We start from the raw sequence: 22,503 nt of genomic DNA on the forward strand, positions 1-22,503 counted from the left end.
AATTGGCTGAGATAGATGTAAGGAAAATTTTGAGTCTGCTTTAAGTTATCATAATTTTTTTTTAATCAAATTCATCAAATTTCTTGGATGTCATTGGAACATTTCCTGTCTGTTTCCTCTAGTTCACGTCAGCAGTAAGAATGTAAAAAATGACAATTACTTGATATAGATAAATGCATGTTAAAGTGAAACTTTTGCAACACAAACATCAACAAACACACATCGCAACACCTCAAATTTTTTCATCCATCAATCATGTCACATTACAGTCGCCCGCGGAGCAGGGGTGTAGTTGAATCATTAATTTCAATCACTGCTTTCAAGTCAGATTGGCCGAGATGTTTAAAGACGCCAGATTTAAGCTCTTGTTTTTTCTTTCGATTACTATGCTGATATTAATATGTTTTTTGGTATCATAAAACCACAAAATTTCTATTTTTATAAATGTTTCGGTTTATTATGCTCAGAGATAAAACTAAGCGAAATTATGCACTCCTCGGATAAATCCGAAGTTTAATTAATAATAATAATAAATTTACATAAAAGTAAATATATTATTATAATATTTGTTTTGTTTAGATTTTAAAAATAACATTTTTTATACATTTACTATAAAATAGGTACATTTTTTTCAATTTTATTAATTTATCACGATGTTTTGTTTATTATGTTAAAGTTAAGTCATGTTTAAGATAAAATACAGTTTTAGGCAATAACATGCGTATTTATATAACTAATTAACTATAGGTTAAGTTATCTTAGTAGACGCAGGGCACTTAAAATTTTCCGAATGCTGTGTGTTAATATTGAACAATTTTCCTAGAACCGGATAGCAATTAGCAAGTATTCAAATGATGTGGATTTGTAATGGCAATCAAGATTGGAAAAGTAGGTTTTAGGACAAGCTGCAATACAGCCTTCGTAATTCCTTGTATATTAAATTATTAATGTTGTATAAAATTATCAAACCGGCTAAGCATGAGTCGGTTTTGCGCATTGATGCTTCCTATACTATGGGTTGTTCATGTATCTTCATAATTTCTATAATGTAATTTTATATTCAATAATAATACTTTAACACTGGTCAGATAAATTTCGTACAAAAGGTACATACTTTATTTATTTATATTCAGATATTTTTACATGGCAACATTTTTGCGTTTGGTTAATACAAACAAAAGTCTATTAACTTAGGTGATCTAAGTTAATAGACTTTTATTTTTTCTTCTTGGCTCCTATTGATTATGTCAGTCGAAAGTAAAAATCAAAGAATATATATCATTGTAAAATAGGGAATTAAATCCAGTGTTTGTAATTCCAAGACAGTACGACATGAGTATCTTAAAATAAATCAATAATTAACCTTCATTATCAACTTCATAAAAAAATTTCATTACTTTTTTATGGAAAAGGAGGATATACAAGCGTACGGTTCACCTGACGTTAAGTGATCATCGCCCACATGCTCCTGTAACACCAGAGCATTCAAAGGAGCGTTGCCGGCCTATTAGAGGTACGCGATTTATTTGAAGGTACCCATCTCACATCGTCCTGGAAACACCGCACAAGGACGCACATTCAACTACTGAATAAAACAAGTAATAACTCTCGGAAATACCAGAGATAAGTCTAATGGGTATAATAAATCCAATATAAAACACTAGTCGTAAAAATCGCGATATAAGTTTTAATTTACTGCAGTTTTCCTGTAAAGGTAGTGTTACGTCTTAGTTCATGACAACCAAACAAAATAAATTTATGTTTTTACTGGTCTTGCACATTATGCGGCGTAAATTAGGGTCGTGGGTCATATTATAATATAGAGTTTATTGAATCTTGTATTAACTTTATATTATGTTAATAAATATTTGTATGTGGTAATAATTTGATAAGCTTTATATAATACTAGCTGCTGCCGCGACATCGTCCGCGTGGACGCTTTAAAGCAGCAATAATATTTGTGTCTGCAAAATTGCAAAATTTTAATCAAATCTATGCAGTAGTAATACCGCTAACCGCACCATAGTATCGCGTTGGCTAACACTCGGTTGTTTATTGTCATCGTCGATGCAGTGATAAAGACAAAGTTTATCTACTTTGTCCTTTACGTTATATACATTACATACACTACCAGATCTATGTAGTACTTCTATATACATCTGGTAGATACTTATTGTACTATCAAATGCGATAAAAGTATTTATTTTGATAAAAGTATCAATTTTCTTACTACAAAATGATTAAATTATCAATTTTTACTGTATTTTCGGTTCTATTTTGGCGATAATGGCTTACACATAAAATATAGACATATGCTGTCGGGGGCTTTTTTGTAGGATTATTTAAGACTAACATTTCCACCATAAACTAAATTCGTGCAAGTCCAATGGTTTTGCGGCGCACGCCAGAATAACTCACAGATGGCAGATTTTTTTCGTACTTGACACTTATCGTTATATTGTGGATAATTCACACAATATCTTTATAAATTATAGCCTATGAGTTATTCTAATGTGTAAGCTAAATTATTGTAAAGTTTCATCAAAATCATTCGAAATAATAAACATACACATATGTACACTCACAAACTTTCGCCTTTATAATATAAGTGTGCTTCTAGTAGATAAAGATCTTATTATAATAATTTATTTCATTTCTAGGTCCCATAGTGTCGGCGCTATGCAATAAGTATGGGTGTAGAGCGGTCTGTGTTGCCGGGTCCATAGTGGCCACCTTCGGGTTCGTGCTGTCCACCTTCAGCAAGAGTGTCACCATGATGATGATCACCTACGGAGTTATAGGAGGTGAGCGAAAATACTAGATACCTTGATACTTGTTACATCTTACTTATTGGTGGAAAAAATAATATTAACGACATAAAATTTTAGAACCTTTCTGGTCTGATGCTGCTGGCAAAAGAAATAAAGTATTTCATTTAATTATTTACTTATATAATATCATAATTCGTTTGCTAATATTATTAAAGAATAAAATAAAAATTAGATACGATTCTCAAGCGATATCCACGGGAAAGTAAGAATATACGTATTATATGCCCGTAGAAAATACGGCATACGGCATGAGTCAATGCGGCATACGGTTCAAAAAGGGTTTGTTAGTGCCTTCGACTTTAACTGTTAACATCTGCCGATGTGGGACATATCATAGAAAATCAGATGTAACGACATCGAACGGACCGCTTATATTGTGGTGTCTGCAAGTTCAATTTACCGCGAAACACTGTTCATTCGTTCTACTTTTCCAGTCCCTTGCAACCCATCCTTTTTGTCCAATATTTATTTACTTTTGCGATTTTTATATCCATTTACTTTATAAGAAGTAAAAGTAAGTAGAAGATATCTACTTATTTCAATTGTTCCAAGTTTCACATATAATATATGCTATTTGGTTAAAACTATCGTACCTACTACTCTGCCCTTCGACGTCGACATCGGCTTTGATATTTCATCAGTATATTAAAAGTTTTACTACAAACAAACCTCAAATATTCTGACTTTAAAAAATATTATCAATTCAATAAATTCAAATTCAACTTCAAAAATACTTTATTCATGTAGGTCACGGAAATGACACTTATGAAATGTTAAAAAAAAAAATATTGTTTCTTATTGAATTTACCGCTACTTCGTAAAGGGTTGAGCTAATGAGAAGAAGTAGCAAGAAACTCATTGCCACTCTTCTAAGTCAAGATTTACATTTTAATTGTTTTACAAATCATTTCAATTACAATATATGCAAAGTGACGCAACAAAAATACTCAAACGTCAAAAACTTAAAGGCTTACACGAGTCAAAAAAGAAAAAAAAAGTAAATTAATACTTATAAACACAAGAGTTCTTCTGGAACATACATTTCAATTTTTATTATGTTATTATTTATTAATATATGCTTACCTGACACGTTTGAGATGGTTATTATCAATTTTATGAAGTCTTTATGATATAGCCAGAACTGTTGGGTCAGTTAATTAATCATTAATAAAGATACTATCTATCATTTATATAACTATTCAAATGTACCCGGTCTAGTAGAACTACTAGTTAAATATAAAGCCAATTTGCCTTTGGTAGTTTACAAAAGAAATAAATACTACTACTATACGTAAGCCTAGAACACAATATTGGTCTTCCTGTCTGCAAGATGTCGTTATTTTTATCACAATCGCAGGTAAACTTTACGAGCATTCAAATTAAGTGGTTCTAGTAGAATAGCTTCTGGCGTCTATCCAGATTGACAACACATTATTTGCTAGACTGTCCTTTGACAGTTACAATTTATTTCACTTGCCAAGTATTTAATTATATTTGATTCGTTGACGGTCTCGCTTTTTAAACGTGGTTAGAGAAGAGGCCGAACATATATAGGAGACAGTATTTATGTCTTCCTGCGATTAACCTATTTAACCGTCAGGTTTATTCAAACTGCACTGCACACTGTCCTTTGGTCATGGAGCTTTAAAAACAAAAACATTGAAATTACTGGCAGCTAACATAGCAACAAATCTTGTCGTGCAAATTTGTAGAAAATACAAATAAGAACCATGCTAGTTAAACATATTCTCAGAGAGTTCCATTTACAAATTTACTATTTCTTTTGTTATTGTTATCTTGGCCAGTTCTAGATACTCTCAGTATGCCCTTGCATGATATAACGTGTATGAACTGAGGAAAGTCCGCAAAAGGTCTACCTTCTCTATGACTCGCCTCGCCACACGCTTTCTCTTTCGTAGCTTAGCTTTATTTCGCCGTCGTTATTAATTGAATCACGAATATACCCTTCGAAACTTATATTCAGATTTCATCTTATAGTTAGGTGCAAAGATGGCAGGTTTATACTATACTAATTTATCAATACCACCCGCGATTTTTACAAGATTTGTATTCAGTACACGTAAAGTAAATTTCTTTTCCTCATACAAAATAACCCTCGAATCATTTTGTTTATCTACATTCTACTGGGACGATAGAAAACGTGATTATTTTCCCAATATTCTTTACGACCTCCAAATAATACGCCTCTGCTGTAAACAAACGTTTCTATTGCTTTAACTGTTCCGAAGTAAGAGTTTATTTATTTATTTATATTTTTAAATACGGAGTTTGTTTATTTATACGTAGAAAAATCTTTGAAATCACTTAAGAGAATAGGTTATATTAACTGAGAATTTGTCTAATATTTATGAACTTTGGACGTATTTAGTATGTATTTTACGTAGTTTTAATAAATTTACCACTGACTTACAATTGTAGGGGGTGTATATTCTTCATAGCTAAGAAAAGAACAAACAATTGTTTCAAATTCTTTTCTTGTTCCTGTTGCGAGAAATCGGTATCGATGAGTTACAAATTTATCCTGTGAATTCGTAACATCGTGTGAAACTAAAATAATATCATTTTTATATCCTTGTTTCATTCATGTTAATAATGTTCAAATTTTTCTTAAAAGTTACGTAAACAACATAAATTGGACTTGTTGATGTTGAAATAAATGCCTTTTATTCCTTCGCAAAGCCCCACTTTTGCTGTTCAGTCACGTTTTGTATTTATTCTTTTAAAAATTTTCAAGGGCTTTGAAATATAAGTCCATATTGTATGGTGTCTGCAAATAATAATTAAATTTATATAAGCTTTTATAAAATATAATTATTGTATTGTTTACAAACTTCTTTTACTGCATTATAAGCACTATTTGTCATAAGAAAAAAAGTTGTGTTCCTCCAAGTCATTGTGGGGTGTGTGTCCAACATGCTTTGTTTTGCTGGTGACAATACCGGGAATATCGTATGTACCATACATACATACACGCATGTACGGCTATCTCGCGGTATTGCGGATAAGTGCCCTTTGAATCTTGAAACTTCTACTTAATGAGAAGTCTTCTGTTTAACCTTTGCTTTTGAACACATTAATACTTCATAATAGGCCCGTCATGTCATTCTTGAAAGTCTTCATTCGTTCGTCGCTGAAACGTATGGAATTGGACTTGTGCCAATGTCAACACTACAATTTGATTTCTAGCGAATGTCCAAAGCCCGAGTTGGAAATTCCACGGAGTCACACTAATTGCCCTACAGCTTAGAACATTTAACATATTGGAGACGGCAACGGTATTTGCTTGCGTGGAAGGTTAAAAGAATAAGATTGTGGCTTAGCTATTTATATTTTAGACGTAATCGCCAAGTAATCGATTGTGGTTTAGTAACATATTAGCTTGAAAGTTATTAAATTTTTAATTACACACACAATATTTCTGTTCTGGACAGAGTTGAGGTTGGTTTTGGGGAGACAATACTAATTAATCAAATTCATATTTAAGGACATGGACATGTTTACTACTTGTGAATTTACGATATACGATACGTACTAACTTTAAGGTGTAGCTTTGTAGCTTTTAGATAACCAGATGAAATATTATCACTTCAGAGGTCAATTAAAAAAATATCACGTATTATTTGACAAACTATTTTGATTACTCTCTCTTTTTGTAAATACTCTAAGTTCTTCATTTAACCAAACTACATTTTTCCGATATGGAATTATTCCCTACATAATATTGTATTCTTGGAATACGGTGCGCTGAACTCGAAGGGGTGAACCCTTCGAGTTCAGCGCACCATGAATTAGTGACGATTCATTTTCTTTGGGTTGAATAGACTGTTTACGACAAAGGCCTTTGTCGACTAAAAATACCGGCGTTTTATGACTTTTCCTTCATCAAATAATTTTGTTAAGAATTAACAGATAAAATTCTGCAGTATTTATTTATGGTTCTCGATGAATCAGGGTAAACCTCATTGAGGGAAGATATTTCATCAAAAATAAAAATTTATTTTAAGTATATACCACCTTAATGTAGCTGTCTACATATTCTAATGATAATGTATCTATAATTTCTAGAAACCTTTTTTTAAAAATATTTACGAGTGGGCTGACACAGCAAACATGCTTTATCATGTCATTATCTGACATTGAAATTATTTTTCTCATTTTCCCGCTTGTAGTACAGAATTCTTGTCTTATTTTTATTCGATACTCAATGAAATAAAAAGGAGAACTAGAAAATGTTTTGAACTGTATTGCAGAGAGAGAGTACCGCTTATAAAAAGTGGTGCTTTTTATTACCATTTTTATTGCTTAGGCTTAGACATTTTATACTCCATATAAACTATGACACCTGTCAAAACGTCGAAAAAAAAATGCACATTAGCATTAACAAAGTGTCATCGCGAGTGTAAAACGTAGCTTGTCACGCACACTAAACTAATATTCCTGGCCTGTTTTTATCGGGTCACTATTTACAATTTATATAATGATTGTGTGTGTTATATATATTAGTCTGGTGAGCTCACGATCCCTTAGTCGAACCACAATATAAAGTGCCAACGGACCTAAATAAGATTTCACTTCAAGGGTCATTGATATATAAAGAGCGAGTCGAATTTATTGTAAATTGCATCTTGAGAAAATCGTTAAATGAATCTTTAAAATTCAACTTCGTATAAATATTTATACCCGAAGCAATGACGCGAAATAAAATATTAAAAAAAAAAATCAGTCATTTACTAATTAAACCAAAGAAGTTGTATTTTCTAATTGTATAAAACACTTTTAAAGGATTAAAACGCGTGTAATATTAACTGTGTTTTTACGTTATATTTTTGCGTAAAAGTTCCATTTTAAAAAACCGAGGTTTCAAGACCTTTCCAGATCTCGTCTTAGTCCCCCTGAAATTTAATGTAAAAACACAGTTACAATTACACGCGTTTTAATCCTTTAAAAGTGTATCCAAAGAAGTTGATGAATAGCATCAATGGAAAACTACTCACAATTTTTTTTTTATGAAAATAGGTAAGGGACGAGATGGGCAGGACGTTTAGCTGTTGGTAATTGATACACCCTGCCCATTACAATGCAGTGCCGCTCAGGATTCTTGAAAAACCCAAAAATTCTGAGCGGCACTACAACTGCGCCCGTACCTACATAGAGACATAAGTTGTCAAGTATCATTTGCCCAGTAATTTCAGTAGCTACCGCGCCCTAATAGACGAATAAATATATTCTTCTCTCGTATTAATGTGAAGGTCGCATGAGGACTTGGCATGGTGCCACTACGTGTAGACATTGTGGCGCCTACTTCCTACTGACAGCGGCGTGGTTACCACCTTATCTGATAATACTTTCGATTGTTGTGACGTCATCTATCAATCTATCTTGTAGCGCGATGTAAAGGAATTCTATTTAAGGGCGTGAACAGACAGGTTTTTGCGTTGTTTATCGTATCAGCTGTACTAGCAATTATTGTTCAAATATATTTTTGTGTCTATTTTGCGTATCTCGGAATCGGATTCACCGATTTTCGTGACAAGTACACAGGGGCTCGAAGGAGGCTCGACCTAGTTGTAATCACTGAGAAAACGCATTTTTCTAATGACCCAGGCTAATAATCAATACTCAGATTAATCAGTAGGTACGTTCTTATATGGATGATCTTCCTTTTTTAACAATTCGTCGGTATGTTTGTTAACTTAGAACTTTCGACTGGGTGAACCGATTTTGATAATTCTTTTTTTATTTGAAAGGTGGCGCTTGTGTGGTCTCATTGTAATATGGTCTAGATCAGACATTGGCATCTATGAGAAAACTATGAAAGTCTTAAATGTGCTATTAGTATGTGCGCGACAAATTAACGAATAACTCAATATCGCGCCGACTGGTGATTGATGATTCTTCTTTTATTGGTAGTTTGGTGATTGATTGGTTAGGTTCTGATTATGAGATCCATAACAAAGAAACGGAACTCTTCAATTCTTAGAAGCAAAATAACGTTACTGGGCTGAATCTTATATTCATATGCTATCCGGATATTAGAGTCACCTACCGTAACGTTGTTAAGGACGAGTAATTGTCGTAGTCAAATATGATGATCAATGGAACTCCATAACGACTCACAGTAAGGGTGCGATCTGTGGCAGAATTTCTAACTGTCTGTAATCAAATTGCAGAGCTTACGTTCATTGCTGCATTGAAATTTTAGTAGACCTACACATATTTAGACAAATAGTGTACTTCAGATTCACTATATATAAAAAAAAAACAGAAAATAATTGACTTCAAAAACTCTATTCCAAAACAATAGATATAATATGCACTAAAAAGTATAAAAATACGCAATTATCTTTATAATTTTTAGTGCATATAATATCTATTGTTTTGAAATAGTGTTTTTGAAGTCGGTTATCTTTTTGTTAATTTTTTTTAATTGTATGTATATGAAATTCGTTAAGTACCTTCCTACAAGAAATTTACAGGATTATTGGTATTTGGACGTACTTCCGTTAGGAGTTGACAGGGGTGACTATTTACGACAATTTTAACCCTCATATGCTTGCTAATGAGGCTAAATTACAAAATGTCTTAATTGATACTTTTTATTAATAATTATTACTACTAAACTGTTACTTATTATAGATGTTATGTTACATTATGTAAATTGATTAAAAGCCTTATCAATTTACTTTACACTGAATGTGCGTGCAAAAAAATTTATAATTGGCCAGTATATGATGCATAGCTGAGTTTTATTTCATGGCTCTCTAAACTTTCTTGACACTCGCAAAATTATTCCTATTTCAAAGACGAAATAATCTTCAAAATCTTCCCCTTATTGGGTCAAGAGTCAAGTCGGTTCGATCCTCGCCCGCCACGTAGGTACCAATGTGGTTTTCAAATTCATATATAATTCGACAGTACGTATGTCTCTTCGTTTTAGTGTGCGTACGTTTACTGAAAATAGAGGCTGACGATTCGCCGCATTTTTTTTTCGACGTGTTTACAGCAGTCACAGTCTATCTAGACGTATAAATTATCTAAGGTTACAAGTTAGTATAGGTGATCATATACGACCAAGGGATCCGTATGTAAGCTCGTTTGTACTGCTGTACTGTTACAATATATACTGTCGTTCTATCTAAACGTACTATCATTTTGTTCTATTGTCAATAGTTTTTGCAGCGCACGCAACAATAGGTTTTCGATTTTACACCTTGTGTTACAAAATAGCAATTTTATTACGGATCCCTAATTTTGAAAAAAAAAAACATAGCCTTCCTCGATAAATGGACTACCCAACACTGAAAGAATCATTCAAATCGGACCAGTAGTACCAGAGATTAGCGCGTTCAAACAAACAAACAAACACTGCAGCTTTATAATATTATATAGTATATAGATTAGGAATCAAACGAAATACCCTTGAATTGTAATGGGATGTTAAGCGTTTCTACTCTTGCGAATTAGGTCACCGTGTATTGACTGTATGGCTTATGAGAATTCTGTTACATCGCTTTTATATAACGGATTTTCATTCGGATTGTCTATACGTATTGGGTACATTATTACTGACTGATTTTATCTTGTTAGGCAAAGTGTATGCTTTTAGGATGAGGTCCTAGAAATTTTACAAAATACATTAGTCAATTATTCAAAAGAACTGAAAAATAATTAAAAATTAGGAATGGAGCGGTCGCCAGTCGGTCGATCCAAAAAAAGAGTTCGCTTATTTTGGTCTGATGTATAATTTCTCGAATTGGAGGTAGACTATGATTTTCAATAGTGATTTGAAAATACCAGTGTGAATAAAATAGTATATAGTGAAATAATTGAATTTGTAAGTATCCCAAAACACGTATGCACACCTACTAATCCGTGTTAACATACAATTATATTAGCATCAATTGACAAGTATCTTGCGCCAAGCGTGATGTAATTGTTAGTCTACATTGGAGACATAACTACATACATATACTCACGCTTGTTTTCCCTAGAGGGGCACCCCAAAATCACAACCTTCACTTGCAACAACGGTCCTGGTATACTTACATCAAGGGTATTCACTTTTTCACGAAGTGTCGTGGAGACTAAATTATCGCAAACGATACCTTCTTCTTCTACGATCGTCTTTACCACATTACTCTCTTATTTTATTTTTAATAGAAAAAGTGACGAGTCAAGTAATACGTTCACCTGATTATCTCCATTACATTGCACTCCCGGTTAAGATTCTTGATAGTAACGAAAGTTCTTAGCATCATCGCAATTGCGCTTGTCACTTTTATACATAAAATGTTATGTCTCATTAGCTCAGTAATTTCAGTACGGTGCCCTTTAAACTCCAATAAGCCGCCATCCAAAGAACATTTCTACTGCTACAAAAAGTATTTTATAAATGTCTCTAAAATTAACTCTACACTCAAAGCTCTTCCCACATTAATTCTGCTTTCCATACATTTTCTATCGTGCCCAGTATCCATTGCCATAACGAGCGTAGGAACCAACACGCTTCTATGAATAATCATATTTGCTGCATCTCAATATTAAATTATTATCACATTCCTCTGTACCAATATGCAATTGGTCTCGATTCTATTTAATAAATCTTTTAGTCGCAATATTGGCAATTATTTTAAATTTATTCGGATTACATAATATGAGATTTTTTTCTTCTTCTATGAGTGTTTTGTAACTAATAATTTTGCCATTGGTGATGTTCTATAGTATATTTCCGATCGATGATGTTATAAGTGAATCCTGTTTTTCAAATAATTTATAAGTTTTAGTTTTGTTTCTCTCAATCATACCGAAGCAATCATACGAAAGAAAGAAAGTCCCACGAATAAGAGGTGTTATATGGAAGAGTTAAGAAAGGCCGTGAAGAACGCCAATATCGTTGCAAACGGAGGTCAGTAATCAATGCCGACCCGCACGAAGCACTACCATCGTACAATATATGTATATACAACTATGAACTTTTTGAACAATTTTTAAAAATATTGCATGGCGGACATCTTGTACATCTTCATATTTATTATTACTGCTTTCTTCTATAACGGCAAAAGTGATAATACGCACCCTTAAAATTTCAGTGGTATGTGGGTAAAATAGTGTTCTGTTTTAAAAACCCTATAAGACTATTTCTACTTTGATTTAATATTTTTTATTTATTTATTCGACGTGAGTCATAATAGATTACGAATGAAATTTATAAATAACTCAATTGTGAGTCCCTAACAGTAATTAAAACAATTTCAATAATAGTAGTTAACAGCAAAAATAACAAAATTGTGTATTTCTTTGAGTCACGAAGTGAATCATATTACAATGGTTCAAATACTGGCATTCAAATTGGTTTGCAAATTAATTCATAATATATAATATAATCTTTTTATATTTATTATCCTTTTGCTGACACAATATTAACGAAAGTGATTGATAACCTCCAAACAAGAATAGATTCAGTATAGCTTGCTATATCTGAGCCATCCTTGCGTTCTTGCCAAACGTACGTTTACAAAAGCCGAGATTATTCACTACCATAAATACATTTTCGTATTTACCTTTGCTTGCGTTTCTTTGATTTATTCATTGTGTATATTCAGGTGTTGGTGCAGTAGTCCTACTTCAAGATGAGGTTGCCATGGAGTCCTTGGATGATTGCAATCAAATATTATTTAATATTGTTAATTTGATGAGACTTATTTATATTAGTTATTGTGAATCCTTAAGTACATAGCAGTACTTAGTCCAGTTCTTCGTATCTTAAACTTTTGGCGGCCTTACGTAGATGATTTTTTTTTTGGTGTTTTCACTTCCTATTAGGAGACCTGGATACCATGTAGCCCCCTCAATATAAAAATAAAAGATGAAAATATCTTGTCACATACAAAGTCACTAAAGTCAACATTTTTTAAATTTCTGCACGTGCTTTACATATTATATTCGTCTTTGAAAATAAATTCAAATTGAGATTTAAATAATTCCTGAAATATCTGATATAGCGCTCCCGGAAACTGACACACAATTTGTGGCGATGACCGCAATGCTGTCCTTTGTTTCTCGTGTTATGATCTCTGGGCTGCAAACACTGAGTCACGTCGGACGCGTTATCATTCTACATATTGCATGTTTGTACATGTGGAAACACACAATAATGTTAAATTAGTTTAAATGTGTTGACCTTAATTACATCATCAATGTGGCACCTTCCGCTTGTGGAATTGTTATTTTTTTTGGTTCTGATGTGGTGAACTTCTTAGCATTGGAAAATCTGAACTTATCTGTAATCTCGAAAGGCCAAGGTCCATTCGTTATAGAGACATTGTTCAGGGTTTACCCTTGCACCTACTTTGAAGACATAAAAAATATCAACGTTGCCATTTATTGTTAAGGGCCTTTTTAATATGTATTTTTAATTTGTGGTCAATCCCTTTTGGGGTCGGGGTACTGACAGTGTTTCTGTGGGTGATATAGAGTACTCATTCATGGTAATTTATTCTGCAAATTAGGTCAATCATTTCTTTCTCCCAGAGACTTAGGCAGATTTTCCAAATCACAATTGCCACGGACCTGACAAACTCAACCTGGTAATAAAAAAGTTAAACGTAATAAATTTGGTGGTATAAGCTTATAAATTATCAAAAGATGGAGGAAGTAGCAAAAACTCAAATCACATAAAAAATGTAAACACAACAAGAAAATAGGCGATTGACATCCCACCCCACGGAACCAATCGGCCCAACTTTTACTAGCAACTTTTAATACCTGGCACTGCATTGTAATAGGCAAGGCGTATCACTTACCATCAACTCAACGTCCTGCTGTTCTCGTCCCTTGTTTTTACAAAAAAAAACTGCTACTCCCCAACTCTTGCTAAAAGATACTAGACTAATTTGTTGTATTTATTTAGTTAATTTATTATACCAGTTACGTAAAAAAATCTATCTATGCGTAGGATTCGTACGCGTACAAATTGAAAAAAAAAATTTTGTTACACGGCGTGCGTTTTTTAATGTAAACAATTTTATATCTACGTACTATGTTTCTTATTTAATAACTTTGTTATTGAACAAAGGCGAAGTTTTTGACAAAAATTAACTTGTATATATCTTAAAATTTTATAATAATGATATGTAGTTTAATATTTAATCGCGATACATTCAGTTTTATCTTGGTACCACATGATTCTGCCACACTGCAGGTACAGGACGAATCTTGTTTTTGGTAGCACGTAATATTTTCATTAATATATAATATAATAACAACGGAAACTATGAAGAGATTTTAACTGTGAATTTACGAGGAAATATTTACAAACAAATAAGACCTGAAATATAGACTTTGAATGTTGTTTCATTTGTTATAGGAAAATAATTATTTTAGTACATTTTTCTCAAATCAAATAAGTCTCAATAAAGAGTTGCTGCTAGTTACGTGATCATTTGAGCATTTTGAAAGTTCATGGTATGACCCCGTGAATATGGATCTCAATGATACACTAATAAACATGATGTTAGTAGCTCGCCTACATGCTAAAATTAACCTCATTATATATCAATAGGCATGCTTTGTTTCATGACAAAAAAATTAAACCAATATATTCGTTTGAGTCATCCATAAAAGGCACTATAATTTAAATATTTGCTTGTTTCTTGCATTCTTAACTAGCTATTACCCGCGGCGTCAACGTGGTTGCTATAAGCAGCAGAGCTGCCATACGTTTCAATTATACACATAATTTTTCTTTCTTTAAAAATTTCTATGTGTGTATTGCATGATAATATATTTTTTGCCTATATGTTGCCCCGACCTCTTGTTATCCATGCAAAATTTGAATTAAATCGTTTCTGTTTTACTGACATACATACAGAGAAACAGACATACCGAGAACAATTCTATAAACTACTTTTTCTGCACCTCTACTTTATGTGTATCTCCTGTAAATAATTATATAAACGGAAGTCAAAAATCGCTCGTGGCGTCATTCATTCACCACTCACGTTTTTAGACACTTCTTATACAACTGTTGCATAAAATACTATTATTGGGTTCGGTATTGTTTGTAGAACACAAAGGACCCTTTATTTAAATAAAATATTCAACGTACAGTTTTCACTTTGTTAAGATTTTATTAAGTGTATTTTTATGAGCAAAAATGTTTGATTAAAATATTGGAAAAAAATTTACGGCAATCATTTAGGAATGTTGAAAAAACCAAGGACATTCTTTTGTAAACTTAATATGACGTCATATTCAAATACCTACTTATCCCTAATGAATTTTTTTAATGGCCTATTTAATGTTTCATTTGTTACCAGTGGGATTCGTTTTGTCTGTTAGCTGACCCTCTCATCTTATAAACCGTAATTTTAAGACAGTTACAATTTTACAGTGTTCGCACTCAGATCGAAATCCACTACCGAGTAAAAGCCTCCCTCATGCTGTTAGCTCGAAAGCTTTTTCAGCAGTACGGGCGGGGGCTTAAGCGGCCGAAATTCTAGCTCAAATTCGCGGAAAGTCACCCGACGGGACTCGATCTCGGACCGACTGTGCACTGAAGTGAACAGAGATTAGTTTATTGGAAAACTGAAAGGGACATGTGTGAACCTACACGTTTATGAATTTATCTTTGTGTATAGCTGTATATGTGAGTGCGTGTCTGACTTCCAACTTCCACTTGTCCAGTTATTTATTGAATAGAAGCCTATGTTCGTGACTTTTAGTCGTGGCGATAAGATGTTATTTGTTCTGTTTTTCACTACCTCAATAGCTCGCTATCATAACACATGATGTGTATGACTCAAGTGACGATTGGATAATCCATATATTTGCATGGACAAGCCTTTTTTTAAATATGAAAATAAGGGACGAGACGAACACGACGTTCAGCTGATGGTAATTGATACACCCTACCCATTACAATGCAGTGCCGCTCAGGATTCTTGAAAAACCCAATAATTCTGAGCGGCACTACAATTGCGCTCGTCACCTTGAGACATGAGATGTTAAATCTCATTTGCCCAGTAATTTCACTAGCTACGGCGCCCTTCAGACTGAAACACTGTTATGTTTACACATTACTGCTTCACGGCAGAAATAGGAGTCGTTGTGGAACCCATAATCAAGCTGGCTTCCTGTGCAAAAGAGCCTCCCACTGGTTAATATAGCCTGTTGATTTAGGTTGAATATTTAGTTTGATTTAAAGATATTTCTTTTTATCTCGATATTTCAACACTAATTTAAACGTCTTGCTCAATAGAAACTTCAGATAATAGCTAGTTGTAGTCATTTGTCGAACTTAATCATCGTCAATACCAGCGGTTTCATTTTCGAACGATCAAAAGAAAATCTCCTATAATAGTGGTAAATAAGTAACCCTTTAAATACTGTAAATTGTATTCAAAACTATAAATTGTTTAAAAATTTATGGTTTCCTAATTGTAGTTATTATTACCTAAATAATGGAATTGATGCTCACTGTTAACTGCTCTGTTTTTTTTATTTATTTAATATACATATATGTATAGAGTAAGCCACTATTTCAAGTCTACCACCGACTACTTTATGGGCAGCCCAGGTCCGGTCACACTTGGACTATTACTATTAATTTATAACCGGGCACAACCCAGTATCAGCTCGAACCATTTGACCACGTTCAACGCAGACCTACTTGACTTCACTGCTTTGTCAACTAAATCACTTGCACGGTGTGGAAACACGAGACGAATTGACGAGCTTTTGCAAGTGCAATTTTATTTAAAAAAGAGAAGCCCGCTGAGTTTATGCACCCGTTCTTCTCGGGTCTGAGTTATAATTTCAATAAGCGATTTAAAAACCTTTGTTGATATCTTGGAAGTGGTTAGTTTCATCTTTTCAAAGACGGAGAATACATAAAATCTCTTCCAGCTACAGGTTTATTGAAGCCGCAGTTCATTATCAGATATCTATGCTCTTACTTACTTTGAATTGGTTTTTTGGCGTGTTTAGGAGACTTTTTGTTTTAACCACGCCTTATTTTCTCTAAAACTTTATAACACTAAAGTCTATAATTAATAATGTCATACAAATTAAAGTTGTAAACTAAATTTATAAACGATGTGGGACTTGAACCCGTGACCTCTCGGGTTCCGTCCCAGCGCTCTTACCAGCTGAGTTAACCGTTCAAGTGACACATGGTTCATAAATCTTGGTATGTCTTGTTCAAATCTCAGGTTGTGGCTCCATCTACAGGATCTATTTTACTGTTGATAAACTGCTCAACCCCAATAATTGCATATTAGGATTTTCGACTTGTTCTAGAAACGCGTCGTTCACAAATTTAATTTCTATAATTAATCCCAGAAGTGAGGGAGTGAGATCATTATAAAAATAACAAATTAATTAATAATATTAACAAAAGCTGACTGTTCAAGCAAGTTTATACAAATGTTGCAGCTTCTTTAAATCAAATTATTATACAAAAATTATGTAACGCAGTAACCGTAAGATATTTACCTCTCGGCCTGGTGTAATTATAAACAGCCCCCAATCAACGTAACAGTTCCTTTTGATTCTTTAGCTGTCAAGAGGTATAGTAATCAAACTTTGGATGTGGCTGTTAGATATGAAGCGATAACAAAATGTATCCCCTTATTTTGTAATCATTATGCCTCCTACTATTAAAGTAAAACTAAAAACTAAATGCTGAATACTTTTTGGGCCTTCCTTACCATGATGAAAATTTATTTAACTATACTTATAACAAGTCACGTGTCAGTCCAAACTGAATAGATTGTGTGATTGAAGCCGAGGTCGAGAGACTCACAAGAGACGAAATTGTAATTGGTGCCCATCACAATTTGGCACTCACTAATTATAGTTATGTGGATTCCTGGGAGTTGGGACTACTGTTATGAAATTATATACCTACTTGTTATATATTCTAATCCAAACCTTAATTTGGACGATGTACTTGTTTTTACAATATGACCCCAGAAAATGCACAAAACATATTTGTCACAAAATCCCATTGTTATAAAATGTTTAAATATGTTAAAGGTTAAAAAAAATACTTTATTTGTACCACACACTTTAAATGTAGCGACCGCCCTGGGGCTATTTAATTAATAACTTTTATTGTAACGAAATTTTATTTAAAAAAAGCCCGCTGAGTTTCTTACGCCCGTTCATCTCAGGTCTGAGGTATATATTTTTGAATGCGTAGAAGATTTTGTTAAAGCGTTTTTAAATAGTAAAAATATTCGTCTGTAAATATCTTTACTAATTCATGCAGAGCCGTTTTTTCTTTCGGTGATACTACGAAAACCGACAGATATATATAAATCTCAGACTAACAAGACTATTTGGTCTCCAGGAATCGGCTTCGGAATGATATACCTGCCGTCCGTAGTAGCAGTAGGCTACTACTTCGAAACCCGTCGCTCTCTGGCCACTGGTATAGCAGTATGCGGGTCTGGAGTGGGCACCTTCAGTTTTGCACCCCTGGCCACTATTCTACTGCAAGAGTTTGGCACTTGGCAAAACGCAAACCTTCTCTTGGCCGGTTTGATCCTCAATTGCGCTGTTTTCGGAGCACTCATGAGACCGTTGGTGTATCCCAAGGTGAGTTATTTTTAAATATAGTAATGAGTTGTGAAGAGTAATTTTAGTAACAAATAGCTGTCAAGGGCAGTTGCGGTATTATTTCTAATAGTATCCGTAAATATTAGTGTGAACAGAGCTTACTTTATAAGAAAATATTCGCGTTTGTAAAACTTTAAACAGACAGCATTGTACTGGAATATGTGGATGCTACGTAATTGCATATTGTCAATTGATTTTATTGAAAAGGTGGACAAACGAGCATTATCACTTACCAGCAGTTAACCCGGTATGGTCACCTGATGTTAAGTGATCACCGCGGCCCATACTCTATTTGTAACACCAGAGAAATCACAAGAGCGTTGCTGACCTTATAAAGCGTCGAATAAACGCATTAAGGTTCAATTTATTGCTCCATCGACGCTTCATCGTCTTTCCGGCCTCTTAAAAATCTTTATGCGCAAAGTTTTTGATGGTACTCATTTCGTATCGTCCTGGAAACACCGCACAAGGTAGCTCGCTTGGTTGAAGGTAGAAGAAAGTTCCTGAAAACCGCACTGTGGAGGAACGCCACACAGTCGTACGGAGGCGGAGTTCGGCGGCATTAATCAGGTCAAACAGCTCTTCGGAACTCTCCCGTGATAAATGCGGACACATAATGAAGTGACAATGATTTGTATTTTAAATAATGTCTTTATTGTGTTAATATTTGAACCTTCAAATTTTTCAGAGTGCTGGCGAGAAACCACTTTTGCAACGCATGGCCGAGGAAAAACGCTTGCAAATGGAAAGAGGATCCATCGGGGGATCTTATTTCGTTGTTCAGCTGCCAGACGGTACTATGGAAAAGAGATTGAAGGTACAAATTATTGAGATTAGAATGAGAGGGTACGACGTTTGGGTTGATACCTTTACTACCCCGAACGAACACTTCACATACAGTTTTCCTTTACCAATAATTGCTTCACTTGAAAGCTTAAGTTGATATTTACAATATATCAAATGTAATTAATTAATTTATGTAGTCATAGTATTGTAAATATAGTTATAATATATTAACAGGTTACAAATTATTCTATTAATATTATCAAATGTTTACTTCTTTTTCCAGGCACCCTTAAACATAGATCCAGGAGTCCATTCGTCTCTCAACCTGGAAGCGCTGGCTCGCGTGCCGACGGTACCCAACATGCCAGGTGTGCCGACCGTACCCACCCTGCCTACTATTACTGAAGCCAAAGTAACTGATGATAAAGCGGATCTCAAAAAGGTAATTCCAAAAACGGACTAAACTTCTAACATAGCTTTTCCTAATTTCCCTCACACTTTCTAAACTTTTTGTTAATATACTTATTTACATTAACCATGTCTTAATTTTTTTTCTATTCATTTAAGCAACTGAAATGACAAAATTTAGTGAAGTAGGCGTTATTCTGCGGAAATCCATAATCATCCAAATGTGTTGAGTTCTCTTGAGTGTTAATTCCACCTATATTTGTATTCAAACAATTCTACGTGTTTCGCCTCTACACGAGGCCTCCTCGGGAGATGTTGACTCGTTAAACTCTGGCACGCCGCACGACACTCAAGAGAGAGAAGGGAGTCAGAAAGTAATATTATTAACCTCACAAAGTGGTGGTATGTTGGAACCACAGAACAGAAAAAACTGGAACAACGTGAATATAATTTTAATATTATGTTGATCATTTAAAAGTAAAATTAATAAGTTGATCTTTAGCAGCGCCATCTTGTGGCATATATATCTTGGATATTTCGTTGGCTTTTTTAAGAGTAGAAATAATCTTCATAAATTAGTATTAACCTGATATGCAAAGTTCTATTACAACCGGATGAAGTGTGAGTGCATAGAGGACTTATATGTTTAATAATTATGTATTAGCAAATATTATTAATAATCCTAAGCAAACCAGGTATAGCAATAAAGTTTGTCGCCTAGTTAATATATTAAGATACTTGTGTGTTAATGTAGTTAACATGCCAACAGATGTCGCTGACTTAAAATGGCATCTCATGCTTTATATTTGCGACCACACATTACTTAGCATTCGTCATCGATCAGTGATTCACTGTGTTTTTTTTAAATTATTACAATGGATATTTTCAAAATCTGGATCAGACACAGACACGACTTGCGTAATGCGTTTAATAAAGTTTAATTACTGTGCAAAATTTTAGTCATATACAAAGTATTTCTTTTAATTCTTGACGGGTTATATTAATTTAATGATTCAACTTTGTGTTTTTTTTCCTATCGGTGAAATTCTATGACAACATGTTTCCACATCACTCATTCGCTAGATCATAACCTGAATTTAAAGACATTTATTTCAACGTGATTGATATAGAATTGTTAAATAGTTCAATATCTTGCTAAGCAATTTAAGGTAGGGCGCAGCCCTTAATTAGCTCAAGTCTAGCGCTCTCAACGACTGTTTGAAGTAGCCTTCACTCGGCAGATCAGAAGGGTATGATCGGGTTACTTGGGGCTTCCACAAACTATTTCCATGGCGCTTTCCTGATGTAGCCTGTGAAATCTCTGGCCATAATAGCTTACCTTAACATATTATTACTATTTATTTCAGAGCGAAAATGGCAAAGCCATTCCGCTTCAACCAACACAGATATCCCGTAACGTGTCGTCTCCAGCGTTCAGCGCCCAAGCGCCGGGTCTGCCCAAGAATGGCTCCGTGCCGTTCTTCGACAGACAGCGCAAACACAGCACCGGCGATAGGTCAGCAACCGATAGGTATAGCGATTATGTATACAGGTGCTTGCTACCAGGTGGTGGGATCTGCTTATGGCGTGGGAACTGGTAAATATTCAATAATGCATGTCTGAGTTTCAATTACATATTATGTAAGTACCTATAATATACTTGAAAAGTACACGTATGAGCAAGAAAAATGGATTAAGTGTATAGAAAACTTGCAGATAGATATTTTTACAACAGCAGTGTTAGAAATTTCTAGAACGACAACAACATAACTTTGGTGAAAGAAGATGGAACTTTTAACTGTATGATGTCGTGTATATGCAATGACGTACGTATAGAACGTCATTGTGTGATAGTAAATTCTAAATAATATAACCACCGTCGACTTTGAAAATGCTTCTATACTATTTCTGGATGAGTTTTGAAGTGTATGACTGAAACTGACGTTACGATGACGTCACTAAGATGGCCGCCAGCCCCTATTTCTTCGCATGTTTATAACCGTTGCTTCGTGAAGTCTCCCGCTTTCTCGCATGAATTATCATCAGATTTCCTCATCAATTCTTTCAAAATTAAGCATGTATCCTTATTTCTATATTTTGATATGTATTGCTTTAATTCTAAACCAAATGTATTAATTAGTAAAGAATTAAACCAAGTGTATTCATTCATTAATCATATAATATTAATATTGCATGTTTTTCAGTTTAAATAGCATAAGGCTTGTAAATATTTAAAGTGTTTAATAAAACTATACACCGGTCGCGAAGCACAGAAAATTATTTTCATTATTGACCTAATACATATCATATACTAGTATTGAAATACAATAATTTTACGCTCATGACGCTGAGGGAAAAACGTAAGCGCCAGTGTTTTATATCAAGAATCCTGTGATTCGCGACCGCAAGCAATTCCAACTTAGTAATAACGATATTAACGTTTGATTTATACCTATTCACAGATTTAAACCGTCCTTAGCTGCAATTAAAGCAACGTCCAAAACCTCTATCGGGAGCCATAGAAACGATGTAAGTTTTAATATCACATTGTGGTATCTACTAATTTATATGGAAATGTTTTTAATTAAATCAATTTGTACTTATTTATTCTTAAATTCACTATAACTTTAAGTTACGAAATCTTGTGTCTATGTTTGTTTTCAAACATTAAAACATCTAATACAACCTGTATTAAACATTGTTGTTTTTCTTTTTATGAAAATAAGGGACGAGACGAGTACGACGATCAAATAATGGTAATTAATGCGCCCTGCACTGCACGTGAGCGGCACTGCATTGTAATAGGTACTATGCAGTGCTGCTCAGGATTCTTGAA

General features: G+C 33.9%; 1 protein-coding gene across 4 annotated transcripts in view; it reads left to right on the forward strand.

The window, feature by feature from the left end:
* The window catches only part of LOC126975196 (transcription initiation factor TFIID subunit 4), a 70,375-nt gene that overhangs the window by 38,692 nt on the left and 9,180 nt on the right, over window positions 1–22,503 (forward strand). For 3 of the 4 annotated variants that reach the window (XM_050822966.1, XM_050822968.1, XM_050822969.1), the window contains exons 3-8: window positions 2,661–2,804; window positions 18,205–18,452; window positions 19,162–19,290; window positions 19,543–19,701; window positions 21,035–21,198; window positions 22,130–22,196. In XM_050822966.1, coding sequence (XP_050678923.1) covers window positions 2,661–2,804; window positions 18,205–18,452; window positions 19,162–19,290; window positions 19,543–19,701; window positions 21,035–21,198; window positions 22,130–22,196 — 911 coding nt within the window. The remainder of the gene's footprint in view (window positions 1–2,660; window positions 2,805–18,204; window positions 18,453–19,161; window positions 19,291–19,542; window positions 19,702–21,034; window positions 21,199–22,129; window positions 22,197–22,503) is intronic. The other variant, XM_050822967.1, reaches the window with a different exon arrangement.

The sequence above is a fragment of the Leptidea sinapis genome, chromosome 35 (assembly GCF_905404315.1).
Source record: "Leptidea sinapis chromosome 35, ilLepSina1.1, whole genome shotgun sequence".
Lineage (NCBI taxonomy): Eukaryota > Metazoa > Arthropoda > Insecta > Lepidoptera > Pieridae > Leptidea > Leptidea sinapis.